This window comes from Mya arenaria, chromosome 17, assembly GCF_026914265.1.
Source record: "Mya arenaria isolate MELC-2E11 chromosome 17, ASM2691426v1".
Classification (NCBI taxonomy): Eukaryota; Metazoa; Mollusca; class Bivalvia; order Myida; family Myidae; genus Mya; species Mya arenaria.
In genome coordinates this window covers 43,879,620-43,896,419 of record NC_069138.1, presented here as the reverse complement: position 1 = coordinate 43,896,419, position 16,800 = coordinate 43,879,620, and the positions used below count along the sequence as shown (strand labels likewise).

Here is a 16,800-nt window from a genome sequence, read left to right as displayed (position 1 = left end):
TTTTTTCTATTAGATCAAGGTCACGAGGGCCGATTATTGCTTCAGGTTCCTTCAAGCTTGGTGCTCCTGCTCAAGCCTGAGGCTCAATTCATGTAAAGACATTTTGGAAACAAACACTTTAAGAACCCAAGTGGCATAAGACACATTTGAAACTGAATATCAACCGGTGACAGCATCTTACAATACTCGAAAACCCGCTGATGTGGCCAGGTTGGCTATATGTTTAGCCCATTGTTTTATGAATAAAGGCTTGCTCTCAATGTCATGACTTGGGCTACCATCGGCGGCGATTTACAAAACATTGGCGGAATGAGTTATCTTGGTCACATATGTTGGCGGCTTCAACACTTATTGTGAAGTATCGGGAAACATCGGCATAGTCTTTATGGATAATAAAGAGTCACGAATGATTATACTTTATTAAAATATACGGATAATGGCATAGAACATATCTGTTTGTATCTGAATATATTTATATATTTGAAATTACCATTATGATGGAGTAAAATACATGAATTTCCATTTACTAAAGATCATTACTGTCCTCTTGAATATTTATAATGCGATGGTACCAACAGCCTGGCATTTGGTGACTGGTATGTATGTTTTGTACATGCAGTCAATACGTACGGACATTGCTTGTAGTGTGCTGTCCAGTTGTGAGCTGCTTTCGGACGTTTCAAAGTTGTGGAGGAGGATGTAGGTAAGTATAGTATGTTTACATACTCTTTGTGTATGAAGGCTACAAATGAAAAAGGTGCAGTGATTCATTTTGCTTTGCATCATGAGTTCTGCTTTTTGTTATTCATGAGGACCTATTATTCCTAATTATATGCATCTTCCAGGATTGACATTTTGGTGCGGTATGTGCACTAGGTCATGTTAGGGAATCCCACTGTTTTACACATAACCTATGGTTGTGAAATACGGAAAGCGCTAGGGAAGCAACCAAGCTTATTGAAAATGAAGCAATGATGGTGTATATAGAAATCAGCTTGTGTAAGAAGGTCATAAACAAATTACTGTCAGACAAGTGACTTAATTGGGTGACTTATGTTAAAATTGGTTATTAACGTATTTCTAAGGTCGGTGTCAGTTCCATTTCCGTTTGTCAGGATCATTATAGTGAATAATGTCTTACAGTGAATTTATCATTTGTCAAGAAGTAAACAGCTCTGTGAGGTTTGTGTTTGCCTATTGTTAGATCTGCGTTATTTGACAGCCATGCCTGGAGGTTGACAGCTCTACCTCCTCCAATAATGTTGTAAAACCTTAACACTTTTTTGTCTAGAGTTATTTTTTTAGATTTCTTTCCAATGTCGGTGTCTTTCGAATTGGGACATCTTCTGACTTTATAAAACATAAATATACCACGTCATACCAAAATAGCTGATATTAGAGCATATATATTAAATGTTTTAATTTTTTAATGCATGCACTTTTGCTTGTTAAACCTCGCCGAACCAAAGATTTCGGGAGCGTCATACTGTTGTGTCTTTGTCCGTCCTTATGCCCTTCTTGCCTTTGAACTTCACTAAGAAATATTACTGGTTACTGGTCGAATATCATTGTTAAGCTGTTTGCTATCATGTCCATGTTTACACACAGTACGGAGTAAACAGTACACCGAGGCGGGTGTTTTTTATTCTATCGACTACCAGTCTTCAGCTGCCAATGTTCAATAACAGAAAGCCACGAGGTACTTTCCGGGGCGAGGGTTTTCCCTCTGCCGGGTACTTCATCTGCCCATGTTATAGTACCGAAAGGCACATGGTATACAACACACAAAGGCGGGTGTTTTCTCTCTAGTAAGTACCAGGTTTTAACTGCCAAAGTTCTATTAAAGAAAGCCACGAGGTAACAGCACTCAGAGGCAGGGTTTTCCTTCAAATGAGTACACATCTTCAACAGCTCAAGTTTCAGTACAGAAAGCCACGAGGTGTACAGCACACCGATGCGGGTGTTTTTCCCTCTGCCGGCACCAGTCTACAGCTCATGTGACTACATGTTTCTAGATGAGAAAGCATCTGAGATTAAAGGTCTTGTCAGGGAACTTCTCGACCTTAGGCTGGATGAGGATGACCCTGACTTCTTGCATGACCAACCACCAAGTAAGTGACATACTCCATGCCACGAACACATACTTAAAGATGCATGTTGGTAAATACCATTAGAAATTTCGATGAACAAATCTGGAAACCTAAACTTCGTCTATGAACAAGCTATTATAAATAAATTGCATTACTTGAGCAAGTTCAGATAGCAATTTTCAATGCAGGTTTTGTGGGGTTTTGCTTATTTTGACCTCAGGGTTTTTGACTGTCAGTAGATTCATGGTAGAATGAATTAGTTTTGAAATATGTCACAGTTCTACTTAATACATCTTCTATCCTGTTTCATCTCTGTCACGGCTTGTATACTGTTACAGCCGAGGAGGACTGCATCCAGCTGGTTGTCACGCAGACAGAGTCAGGAGAGGTAAAGGGAGACAACTCAAACGGTGCCCCGGGAATGAAATACTACATGAGTAAGTGTTGGTTTCCATACTTGTAGGGAAAAGGTATGGCAGGTGTGATATATACTCGATTTATTGTTTAGTAGTTTATTTACTGGGTCATATTGCTACGAATATCAAACTCAATACCGGACGGACAACAAAAAGCAAAGTGAATGTGTAATTACTTTTACCTAGAGTAAAGAATCATGTCTAAAAGTTTAAGATTTTGCTTGTTAAGTATTTTTTAGCCACAGATTTATATTCACTGTAATTTTGAACACACTATATATGAATACTATTTAAATCCAAAAACACTTTCAGGATAACTCCAACAAAAAACTTGAAGTGAAATCCCCACAGGATAATTTAATTAAATCAAAGATTTTAGAAATAATCTATTACTTGTAAAAAATAAAATAAATATTTTTGTATTAATATTTTAAGGAAATCTAAAATGTTCCCAAAGACCAAAGGACAGAAAAGTTCGCCCTTATATGAGAATGTTCCAGATGGTAGAACATAGTATAACATAATCCTTGGTAAGTTTCTCTCCAATTTGTTGAGAATCTTGTTAATCTTAATATACTATAAATGGCATAAATAGAGAATTCTAAAACATTCTAAATAAAGCATTCAAAAAGGCTTATTAAAGACCAGTTTTGCTGTTGTGGTATGGTGTTTTACCTCCTTTAACCCCCATTTCAGCCCTTCAGCTGCCAGATCAATCACATCCCTGACCAGGAATCGTAATAAAATTGGTGTCTTTGTCCTTCAAATATTTAACCTTTGTCATTACTTAAAACAGATATTGATAATAGGTTTATGTGCTGTAAGGTCCATAACTCTGGCTTTGATAAGTGTGCAGATTTGCCTCTCTTCGGCTGAAAAATAGGCTCAGTTTTGACTCAAGCACAGGGTAAGGGCATAATTGTGCGACTCCGAAAGATATACTGAAGCATATAGGAAAATAGTGGGTTTTTTTCTAATGATTGAACTTTTATATAAAGAAGCAGTAAATATGGTCGACTTTTGATAAATTAACATTAACACCAATCTGATATTAATATTAGTAACGTATTCATTTGTTTTACAGTGGCAGGGATAGGAGCAGTTACAGCATTCTTGGCAGCTGGTCTGTCATACATCTCTGGCCAGGATACATGATGGTCTTTTATTCATCAACAGCAATGATACATGATGGCCACCAGAATTCTGCACACTTTATCTGCATCATACGTTCAAATTGACCGATTTCGAGGCAATATAAGCTAATATATGTTCATTAAATGAAAAACAGAAGTTTCCTCTGCAATATATGTTTAACTTTTGTGTATATATCATAATTGTTATAGCCACCCCATAAATGCTTTCAAAGTTTCATATTGTATCATACTTTCTTGCAATAATGTAATGTGAAGTTTGTAATATATTGGTTATTGGCCATTAAAAGGATGAATGATGTTAAGTCATGTTCAACATTGTTTAATGGGCCCACATTTATACCCCAAAAACAATGATTCAATAAAAGCATTCGGAATGATAGTACGGGTGATCTGAAGGTCTTCTGAAAACGACCCTCGCCCTGGCCATGAATGTAGATCAACGGTTTTAAAGACTTAAGCAGTAAATAGGATGGAAATGTCACTGTGGCTATCATATGTAGCTGTATATTACATAATTTGGTCAACATGCAGGTCCATCCCGGTTTTTTAGTTAGTTAACATTAGCAAGCCATTCCGGTTCGTCAAAATGTATTATTGGTCATATGTATGATTAAATAGTGTATATTCTATAATTCACAGTTCAGGATTAGTCCTGAAATTAGGAGAGAGCTTGAGACTACTGTACAATTTTAAAGATTGTTTTTTTGCCTATGCATTTGCATAAAAATAGTAGAAAGTGCTTTGAAATGAATATAAATTACTTTGGAAACGATTTTAAATGGGGTTGAGGCCTCTTTACCCTACTTTACCACGTACTCAAAAATTACCCCGGCTACGTTTTCATTATTGAGACTTGTCAGCTGAAACCCTTAATTCTACTCCAACAAAATCAACAACAAAATGTGTTTCATTGCCTATTCATTTCCTTTTAATGGGGCTGTTATGCATACTTTTAAAGTCCCATACGCTTCTGTTTTCATTTAATCAAATAAATAACTTCTGAAAATTAGTATAACGTCTGTGATTAGTTCAGACATAAAATTTATTTTATATATGATGATAAAACACACTCAGAACTTAAAAATTAGATCAGTACATTTCGTCTGTAGCAGGGATGGAACTGTGGTCAACTATATCTTCACTCGCGGATCATATCCAGTACACTTTGATTGAGCTAAGTTTTTAAACAAAATTTAATTTTGAGAAAGAATGTGTTCGTACTAATGTCATAAAAACGTTTTAAGAGGAAGAATTCAATTACTGTTTTATATAAAATAAAATTATTATTTAAATAATCTTCTAATGTTTATTTTATCAAATGCATCCATTTTACAGTAATAGAAGCCCTGAAAAACACAACACTTTAAACTCATTTCGCTGCCTTGTGTTTAAATGAGTTTCGAGTAGAACAATTTTAAAATCATGTCTTCAGCTTTCAGATTAAATATATGATACAACAGTTTTCACATGCGGTATCTGAAAACAAAATGAACATCTCAATGGTTTCAATCAAAATAGTTTTCATTTTATTGAACAACCAAATAGGCACCGACACAATCTCAAATGTTGTATTCATAAGTCGTATTTGCTTTTCAGTTACAATAGGGTCTCAGGTTTACACTTTGTTCCTGACTGCAATTACACAACTAGTTTCAATATTATTCTTGTATGACGTAGTTTATATATGATAGCACTACAATGCTCACAATGTATGTTTCTAAACAACTACATCTTGAAACCAGAGAAGACCGTGTATAAGCCATAAATGCGCAAAATGTATGTTTCTAAACAACTACATCTTGAAACCAGAGAAGAAAGAGTATGAGCCATAAATATGCCGTCCACTATTTTGAGTTGTAAGACGAACTGTGTCTCCAACCTGGAGAAAGAGAAGGCCAGTTCCCGAAGGCGTCTCGTAAACACTGTCCTTGTCGTTTGCATAAAGCCACATAACAGGAATGTCGTTCTTCTTTAAAGAAAAATAAGCTGAAGACCCCGACGAGGACATTTGAACCATGACAGTGATGGAGAAGACATAGAGACCTTCGGCCGGGGCGGTGAACACACCTGTCTCCGGGTTGTAGCCGCCGCCAACGTCTGTGACCACGGAGTCGAACACTATCGTCTGGCCCCTGGATGATGTGAAGCTTGACGAAACTCTGGCAAAGAAGGCTATGGGTGCTTGAAGCTTACTCTCTGAAATTATACAGAACAATAGTCGTACTATTTTTCAGTTTGTTGTTACATATTACAAAACTTTAGAAAACACTTGCAGTGTATTCTCAAAGCATGTTTATCCACTTTATCATAGTAAAGTCAGTATGTAATGGCATTGAAAGCAGCTCGTGTATACTGTTTTTTTAATAATTAAGCTCGAGTGCGCTGGCTTAAAATAATAAAATTTGTGTGCATTGGTTTTAAATAATTAAGTTCTTGTGTACTGGCTTTAGATAATTAAACTCGTTTGCACCTGATGTTAATATATTTAAATATTTAAAAATATTACAATCATATATTCACAACTCTTGCTATATTTGACATTTCATCTTAAAAGTAAACAAACTCTCGTACGTTAAGGATGTGTGTAGGTCCCATCCAATGGTTGTATTCTGGTCATACTAAGACAAGTTTAGGTCAAAATGTTATTCTTTTAAATGCATTAAAATATATGACAGTGTTTTTTTTTCTATTGAATATACGCTAAGATAAAGAGCATATACACAGGCTATTTTCGAACGTAGATAATAATTTGTAATCGATTTGTTGTTTTTCGTTTAATAGGAGCGAAAATTTTGCACCCCGATATTCCTATAAATGAATTTCAAAGATGGTCCTGAAATAAAGTTATCAAAATGGCATATACCTAAAAATGACTTTTTTAAAGTAACCATAGTATGTTTAACGACCTTGTCTCAGGTGAAATTTGCCTACTTTAAGATGATGAAAGCACATACCTTGAAAAAAAACATTTCGATACCTGAGTATAAGTGTTCCAGTTATAGTCACGAAAGCATATTCTTAATTTTCAATATTGGTGATTCAAGTGTTTTTGTTTTATTTACTTTAATGATTTTCTTTTCAATGTAGCTTTATCGGGAAGTGAGTATTGCGTATACACTGCACCAACAAGTACCAAGTTCACTTTATTCGAAGTGCTCTCGAACATGTAGGTATTACAAATACGGATTGACTCTTGTCCTCAACACATTCGGAATGAAACCTTTACATGTGATGTGGATACAATACATACTAAATGCCCCCTGTACATGTGGGTACAGTACATACGGAGTGCCCCTTGTACATGTGGGTACAGTACATACGGAGTTCCCCTTGTACATGTGGGTATTGTACATACGGAGTGCCCCTTGTACATGTGGGTACAGTACATTCGGAGTGCCCTTTGTACATGTGGGTATTGTACATACGGAGTGCCCTTTGTACATGTGGGTACAGTACATTCGGAGTGCCCCTTGTACATGTGGGTACAGTACATTCGGAGTGCCCCTTGTACATGTGGGTACAGTACATACGGAGTGCCCCTTGTACATTTGGGTACAGTACATACGGAGTGCCCACTTGTACATATGGGAACAGTAAATACGGAGTGCCCCTTGTACATGTGGGTACAGTACATACGGAGTTCCCCTTGTACATGTGGGTACAGTACATACGGAGTGCCCCTTGTACATGTGGGAACAGTAAATACGGAGTGCCCCTTGTACATGTGGGTACAGTACATACGGAGTGCCCCTTGTACATGTGGGTACTGTACATACGGAGTGCCCCTTGTACATGTGGGTACAGTACATACGGAGTGCCCCTTGTACATGTGGGTACAGTACATTCGGAGTGCCCCTTGTACATGTGGGTACAGTACATTCGGAGTGCCCCTTGTACATGTGGGTACAGTACATTCGGAGTGCCCCTTGTACATGTGGGTACAGTACATTCGGAGTGCCCCTTGTACATGTGGGTACAGTACATACGGAGTGCCCCTTGTACATGTGGGTACAGTACATTCGGAGTGCCCCTTGTACATGTGGGTACAGTACATTCGGAGTGCCCCTTGTACATGTGGGTACAGTACATTCGGAGTGCCCCTTGTACATTTGGGTACAGTACATACGGAGTGCCCTTTGTACATGTGGGTACTGTACATACGGAGAGCCCTTTGTACATGTGGGAACAGTACATAAGAAGTGTCCCTTGTACATGTGGGTACAGTCCATAAGGAGTGTCCCTTGTACATGTGGGAACAGTACCTACGGAGTGCCCCTTGTACATGTGGGTACAGTACATACGGAGTACCCCTTGTACATGTGGGTACAGTACATACGGAGTGCCCCTTGTACATGTGGGTACAGTACATACGGAGTGACCCTTGTACATGTGGGTACAGTACATATAAAGTGCCCTTTGTACATGTGGGTACAGTCCATACGGAGTGACCCTTGTGCATGTGGGTACAGTACATACGGAGAGCCCCTTGTACATGTGGGTACAGTCCATACGGAGTGCCCCTTGTACATGTGGGTACAGTACATACGGAGTGCCCCTTGTACATTTGGGTACAGTACATACGGAGTTCCCCTTGTACATTTTGGGTACAGTACATTCGGAGTGCCCCTTGTACATTTGGGTACAGTACATACGGAGTTCCCCTTGTACATTTGGGTACTGTACATACAGAGAGCCCTTTGTACATGTGGGAACAGTACATAAGAAGTGTCCCTTGTACATGTGGGTACAGTCCATAAGGAGTGTCCCTTGTACATGTGGGAACAGTACCTACGGAGTGCCCCTTGTACATGTGGGTACAGTACATACGGAGTGCCCCTTGTACATGTGGGTACAGTACATACGGAGTGCCCCTTGTACATGTGGGTACAGTACATACGGAGTGCCCCTTGTACATGTGGGTACAGTACATACGGAGTGCCCCTTGTACATGTGGGTACAGTACATACGGAGTGACCCTTGTGCATGTGGGTACAGTACATACGGAGAGCCCCTTGTACATGTGGGTACAGTCCATACGGAGAGCCCCTTGTACATATGGGTACAGTAAATACGGAGTGCCCCTAGTACATGTGGGTACAGTACATACGGAGTGCCCCTTGTACATGTGGGTACAGTACATACGGAGTACCCCTTGTACATGTGGGTACAGTACATACGGAGTACCCCTTGTACATGTGGGTACAGTACATACGGAGTACCCCTTGTACATGTGGGTACAGTACATTCGGAGTGCCCCTTGTACATGTGGGTACAGTACATTCGGAGTGCCCCTTGTACATGTGGGTACAGTACATACGGAGTGCCCCTTGTACATGTGGGTACAGTACATACGGAGTACCCCTTGTACATGTGGGTACAGTACATACGGAGTGCCCCTTGTACATGTGGGTACAGTACATACGGAGTACCCCTTGTACATGTGGGTACAGTACATACGGAGTGCCCCTTGTACATGTGGGTACAGTACATACGGAGTGCCCCTTGTACATGTGGGTACAGTACATTCGGAGTGCCCCTTGTACATGTGGGTACAGTACATACGGAGTGCCCCTTGTACATGTGGGTACAGTACATACGGAGTGCCCCTTGTACAGGTGGGTACAGTATATGTGGAATGCCCCTTGTACACGTGGGTACAGTATATGTGGATTGCCCCTTGTACACGTGGGTACAGTATATGTGGATTGCCCCTTGTACACGTGGGTACAGTATATGTGGATTGCCCCTTGTACACGTGGGTACATTATATGTGGAATGCCCCTTGTACACGTGGGTACATTATATGTGGAATACCCCTTGTACATGTGGGTACATTATATGTGGAATGCCCCTTGTACACGTGGGTACATTATATGTGGAATGCTAATTGTACATGTGGGTACAGTATATGTGGATTGCCCCTTGTACACGTGGGTACATTATATGTGGAATACCCCTTGTACATGTGGGTACATTATATGTGGAATGCCCCTTGTACACGTGGGTACATTATATGTGGAATACCCCTTGTACATGTGGGTACATTATATGTGGAATGCCCCTTGTACACGTGGGTACGTTATATGTGGAATGCTCCTTGTACACGTGGGTACAGTATATGTGGATTGCCCCTTGTACACGTGGGTACAGTATATGTGGATTGCCCCTTGTACACGTGGGTACAGTATATGTGGAATGCCCCTTGTACACGTGGGTACAGTATATGTGGAATGCCCCTTGTACACGTGGGTACAGTATATGTGGAATGCCCCTTGTACACGTGGGTACAGTATATGTGGAATGTCCCTTGTACACGTGGGTACAGTATATGTGGAATGCCCCTTGTACACGTGGATACAGTAAATGTGGAATGCCCCTTGTACACGTGGGTACAGTATATGTGGAATGCCCCTTGTTCATGTGGGTACAGTATATGTGGAATGCCCCTTGTTCAAGTGGGTACAGTATATGTTGAATGCCCCTTGTTCATGTGGGTACAGTATATGTGGAATGCCCCTTGTACACGTGGGTACAGTATATGTGGAATGCCCCTTGTACACGTGGGTACAGTATATGTGGAATGCCCCTTGTACACGTGGGTACAGTGTATGTGGAATGCCCCTTGTACACGTGGGTACAGTGTATGTGGATTGCCCCTTGTACACGTGGGTACGGTATATGTGGAATGCCCCTTGTACACGTGGGTACAGTATATGTGGAATGCCCCTTGTACACGTGGGTACAGTATATGTGGAATGCCCCTTGTACACGTGGGTACAGTATATGTGGAATGCCCCTTGTACACGTGGGTACAGTATAAGTGGAATGCCCCTTGTACACGTGGGTACAGTATATGTGGAATGCCCCTTGTACACGTTGGTACAGTATATGTGGAATGCCCCTTGTAAACGTAGGTACAGTATATGTGGAATGCCCCTTGTACATGTGGGTACAGTATATGTGGAATGCCCCTTGTTCACGTGGGTACAGTATATGTGTATTTTCCCTTCGACATTATATATGGAATTTCCCTTGTACATGTGGGTACAATGTATGTTGAATGCCCCTTGTACATGTGGGTACAGCATATTCGTATTGCCCCTTGTACACGTGGGTACTGTATGTGTGAATTGCCCCTGGAACATGTGGGTACAGTATATGTGAAATTACCCTTGTGAATGTTGGTTCAGTATATGTGGAATACCCCTTGTGAATATGGGTACAGTACACGTGGGTATTGTATGGGTGGAGTGCCCCTTGTATACGTGGGAACAGTATATACGGAATGTCCTTTGTACAAGGTATTTCACGATATACGGAATAGCCTTGTACTCTGGGTTTACAATTGTAACGTGCGAGACCAAAGACGCAACATATCCCTTCTACGAAATGCATGCTCGACACCAAAGGGGTCCACTGGTTTTTATATACAGTTAATCTCAATTCACAGCTTTGCTAATTTGCATATTACCAACCAAGTAAACATACTATGAACGTACCTCCGTCTATAACGGAATGTTATACTGTTAACGCACACCCGCCTACAGCGGACCGTTACACAATAAACGGAATGTATGTGTCGGCACAATGCCTCTGACGTATGAAATGAGGTTTTGTGAATTGAATTGCTTGTAATGATTATGGTCGTGAAAGATTTTTGGAAATATTAATTTCATATGACTTTAAACAGTCTTAAGAACTGCCATCTTTTCATGCTGTAAACCCTAATCTAGTTATGGTTTGCGAATTCCACTTGAACAGGTATATAATAACAGGTATACTAGATAAGATAGCAGTAAGTGATTATCTAGTCATGATTTGTGAATTCATAAATTATAAGGAATATCCGAATAAATCAGATCAAACATTTGATGAGCCCTTAATATAATCGAATGATTAAATGGAATATCATGAACAAACATCATTATGACTTCTTTCATAAAACAAACAAACAATATGTTATTAATAAATAAATTTTAGGCTGGAAAATTCAAGATACGTTTGTGCTTATAATTAGATGTTGTAGTTTGTTTTTCGATTTGCTCTTGTTTTATGATTTATCTTTTGTAAAACAATGTTTGAGTTGCTGCTTATATTTCGGGTGTACTGTTTATATGGAAAGCCGGCAAGTTAAAACTGTTCGATAACATTGTTATATGTTTTTGCATATTTGAGTTGCAGAATAAACATTGCTAATAGATATAATAAATAGTGTTTTAGTATTAAAATCATATTAACAAGAGTATTTTTAATTTAGAATTATCAAAACTCAGTTTGCTCTTAACAAACGATTTCCTTTGTTCAATACCTGTACTATTTGTGAACATAGCGTCTAGACGCTGAACTTTCATCTCGATTGATTTGCGCAGACCGTCAATATCAGATTTTGTCATGTTTTCGAATGTTTCCACGGCAGCCTTTGAATTGTCCAGTTCGGTTTTCAAATCGTCGTGTTTTTTTGCCAGACCGTGTGTTTCCTTTACGGAATTGTCCACCTCAGTTTCAACGTTGGTTTGTCTTTTTTCCAGCACTTCTAATTTAGCGAGAATTTCTTCCATCTTGATTTCAGTTTTCACCATTTTTTCCAACATTTTCTCGTCGTAGTCAAACCGGCTGTAACATCTCGGTTCATTCTCGTCACACAGTGAATATTCAATGACGAGAAGTACGGCAAATAATTCCCGGACACGTTTGCAGAGATACATTTTTAGGGTAAAATTTATTTCCGGATTGTTGTAGCAACGAATCGTAGCTTGCAAACAGGTTTGCTCTTAGCCTCTTATAGATCATTTTATAAGTTAAAGTACCAGTAAAAGTGTTACACGTTATACATTCGAAAATGAATTAAAACCAGACGTATTATCATTTTGTGAGAACTTAATGTAACTATTATTTTATTTTTTTGCATTAGACAATAGCTTAATCAAACCAATTAATACTTGTGAAATCTTAAAATAATAATATTTCTTAAAAGGAAATGTGAATAAAAACAAGACAACATTTTATTTGATGCTTTTCTGGCTAATTTTCTAATTTTCTGTATTTCTAAGACCCAAATTGTTGTAATTACAAAGGAACCTTTTTGTATAACAAGTCATTCGACGACAATCATAAAATGGTGAATACCTTCTAGTGTCCAGATATTAATCAAATATTAAACAATTAACAATCATATTTGTTAGTATTTGGTACGCAGAATCTCAATCAAATATTTGTTGTACAGGATTCGAGAAGATATAAAAGACCTTTTCGTACAAAATTTCCCATCTACTTTACTTTACTCATCCTTAAAAAGGGATTCGATATAATTGCAATATGGTGCGAACAAGTGTTTGCCCTATTTCTTTTTTTGGTTTCCTTCGTTCAAATTGTATCTACCTCTATCAAGGTCTTACATCCCTAGAAGAGCAACGATTTAACTGTGAGTAATGAAGTTTGGCATATTGTTTGATTTATCTGTTCAAATTGTATCTACCTCTACCGGGGTCTTACATCATAAGAAAAGAATATATACAACGGTGAGAGATGTAGTTTGACCTTATGTTTAGTTTCTTCTGTTTAAATTAAATGTACTTCTACCAAGGTCGACAACCTCTTGACTTACATCCTTAGAACCGTGAGGGATGCTGTTCGATTTTATTTGGTCAAATTTTATTGATTTCTACCAATCCATTTTATGGCATTTGATGATTGTTCTGATTACTCGTTGTCCCTTTAAACATGCTGGTTTGGAATTTCCTTTTATTGGACACAGTCCAAAATCATAGCATGTACATGACATTACAATTCAGCCCAATACACCTAGTTTAAAGCAGCAACACTTTACATTTGATATAACTCCAGTTCGCCCAAGATAGCACAGGCAGATTTAATTGACATGCTTAATAATACAATTTGCCCAAGATAACCATATTACAATTTGTATTACACCCCAATTAATCTTGGGCGGAACGTTCATGACAAAAAAGTTTTAGACAAGATTGCAACCCCGCTACATTACTAATTAGTGATAAATTAAAGATTGGTAAAACAGTTTTGTTTTTTTGTATGTCTAGTTAGACGAAAACATATGCCCTAAACATGCACTGAAACGAATATTTCGATTTTTTCTATTAGATCAAGGTCACGAGGGCCGATTATTGCTTCAGGTTCCTTCAAGCTTGGTGCTCCTGCTCAAGCCTGAGGCTCAATTCATGTAAAGACATTTTGGAAACAAACACTTTAAGAACCCAAGTGGCATAAGACACATTTGAAACTGAATATCAACCGGTGACAGCATCTTACAATACTCGAAAACCCGCTGATGTGGCCAGGTTGGCTATATGTTTAGCCCATTGTTTTATGAATAAAGGCTTGCTCTCAATGTCATGACTTGGGCTACCATCGGCGGCGATTTACAAAACATTGGCGGAATGAGTTATCTTGGTCACATATGTTGGCGGCTTCAACACTTATTGTGAAGTATCGGGAAACATCGGCATAGTCTTTATGGATAATAAAGAGTCACGAATGATTATACTTTATTAAAATATACGGATAATGGCTTAGAACATATCTGTTTGTATCTGAATATATTTATATATTTGAAATTACCATTATGATGGAGTAAAATACATGAATTTCCATTTACTAAAGATCATTACTGTCCTCTTGAATATTTATAATGCGATGGTACCAACAGCCTGGCATTTGGTGACTGGTATGTATGTTTTGTACATGCAGTCAATGCGTACGGACATTGCTTGTAGTGTGCTGTCCAGTTGTGAGCTGCTTTCGGACGTTTCAAAGTTGTGGAGGAGGATGTAGGTAAGTATAGTATGTTTACATACTCTTTGTGTATGAAGGCTACAAATGAAAAAGGTGCAGTGATTCATTTTGCTTTGCATCATGAGTTCTGCTTTTTGTTATTCATGAGGACCTATTATTCCTAATTATATGCATCTTCCAGGATTGACATTTTAGTGCGGTATGTGCACTAGGTAGTGTTAGGGAATCCCACTGTTTTACACATAACCTATGGTTGTGAAATACGGAAAGCGCTAGGGAAGCAACCAAGCTTTTTGAAAATGAAGCAATGATGGTGTATATAGAAATCAGCTTGTGTAAGAAGGCCATAAACAAATTACTGTCAGACAAGTGACTTAATTGGGTGACTTATGTTAAAATTGGTTATTAACGTATTTCTAAGGTCTGTGTCAGTTCCATTTCCGTTTGTCAGGATCATTATAGTGAATAATGTCTTACAGTGAATTTATCATTTGTCAAGAAGTAAACAGCTCTGTGAGGTTTGTGTTTGCCTATTGTTAGATCTGCGTTATTTGACAGCCATGCATGGCGGTTGACAGCCACTACCTCCTCCAATAATGTTGTAAAACCTTAACACTTTTTTGTCTAAAGTTATTTTTTTAGATTTCTTTCCAATGTCGGTGTCTTTCAAATTGGGACATCTTCTGACTTTATAAAACATAAATATACCGCGTCATACCAAAATAGCTGATATTAGAGCATATATATTAAATGTTTTAATTTTTTTATGCATGCACTTTTGCTTGTTAAACCTCGCCGAACCAAAGATTTCGGGAGCGTCATACTGTTGTGTCTTTGTCCGTCCTTATGCCCTTCTTGCCTTTGAACTTCACTAAGAAATATTACTGGTCACTGGTAGAATATCATTGTTAAGCTGTTTGCTATCATGTTCATGTTTACACACAGTACGGAGTAAACAGTACACCGAGGCGGGTGTTTTTTATTCTATCGACTACCAGTCTTCAGCTGCCAATGTTTAATAACAGAAAGCCACGAAGTACTTTCCGGGGCGAGGGTTTTCCCTCTGCCGGGTACTTCATCTGCCCATGTTATAGTACCGAAAGGCACATGGTATACAACACACAAAGGCGGGTGTTTTCTCTCTTGTAAGTACCAGGCTTTAACTGCCAAAGTTCTATTAAAGAAAGCCACGAGGTAAAAGCACTCAGAGGCAGGGTTTCCTTCAAATGAGTACACATCTTCAACAGCTCAAGTTTCAGTACAGAAAGCCACGAGGTGTACAGCACACCGATGCGGGTGTTTTTCCCTCTGCCGGCACCAGTCTACAGCTCATGTGACTACATGTTTCTAGATGAGAAAGCATCTGAGATTAAAGGTCTTGTCAGGGAACTTCTCGACTTTAAGCTGGATGAGGATGACCCTGACTTCTTGCATGACCAACCACCAAGTAAGTGACATACTCCATGCCACGAACACATACTTAAAGATGCATGTTGGTAAATACCATAAGAATTTTCGATGAACAAGTCTGGAAACCTAAACTTCGTCTATGAACAAGCTTTTATAAATAAATTGCATTACTTTGGATAGCAATTTTCAATGCATGTTTTGTGGGGGTTTGCTTATTTTGACACATGGGTTTTTGACTGTCAGTAGATGAATGGTACAATGAATTAGTTTTCAAATATTTCACGGTTCTACCTAATACATCTTCTATCCTGTTTCATCTCTGTCACCGCTTGTATACTGTTACAGCCGAGGGGGACTGCAGCCAGCTGATTGTCACGCAGACAGAGTCAGGAGAGGTAAAGGGTGACAACTCCAACGGTTCCCCGGGAATGAGAAACTACATGAGTAAGTGTTGGTTTCCATATCGGTAGAGGAAAGGTATGGCAGGTGTGATATAAACCCGGTTTATTGTTTAGTAGTTCATTTACTTTGAATCTTGGGTCATATTGCTACGAATTTCAAACTCATTACCGGACGGACAACAAAAAGCAATGTGGATGTGTAACTACTATAACCTAGAGTAAAGAATCATGTCTAAAGGTTTACAGAATATCTTCATTGATCCTGGTATTGTTTTAGCCATAGATTTATATTCACTGTTATTTTGAACACACTATATATGAATACTTTTTAAATCCAAAAACACTTTCAGGATAACCCCAACAAAACAATTGAAGTGAAATCCTGACAGAATAATTGAATTAAATCCAAGATTTTAGAAATAATATATTACTTGTGTAAATGTTAAAATACTTTTATAATAATATTTTAAAGAAAAACTTAAACTTTCCCAAAGACCAAAGGTCAGAAAAGTTTGCTCTTATATGAGAATGTTCCAGATGGTAGAACATACTATACTAAAAA

At 38.6% G+C, this 16,800-nt stretch overlaps 1 protein-coding gene across 1 annotated transcript; it reads right to left on the bottom strand.

The window, feature by feature from the left end:
* Nucleotides 1-5,432: 5,432 nt before the first annotated feature.
* Nucleotides 5,433-12,365, bottom strand: LOC128223517 (collagen alpha-1(X) chain-like). Its single transcript, XM_052932794.1, has 2 exons — nt 11,969-12,365; nt 5,433-5,856 (listed from the first exon to the last, which is right to left on the bottom strand). The coding sequence occupies exons 1-2, from the start codon at nt 12,363-12,365 to the stop codon at nt 5,453-5,455; spliced, it is 801 nt and encodes a 266-aa protein (XP_052788754.1). The 3' UTR covers nt 5,433-5,452.
* Between the last annotated feature and the right edge of the window lie 4,435 nt (nt 12,366-16,800).

Bases quoted from the DNA above. Each gene is read 5' to 3' on its own strand.
- LOC128223517 (XM_052932794.1), bottom strand. From the start codon at position 12,365: ATGTATCTCTGCAAACGTGTCCGGGAATTATTTGCCGTACTTCTCGTC. The intron at 5,857-11,968 runs GTATTGAACAAA...GTATAATTTCAG, and splicing joins TATGTTCACAAATAGTACAG to AGAGTAAGCTTCAAGCACCC.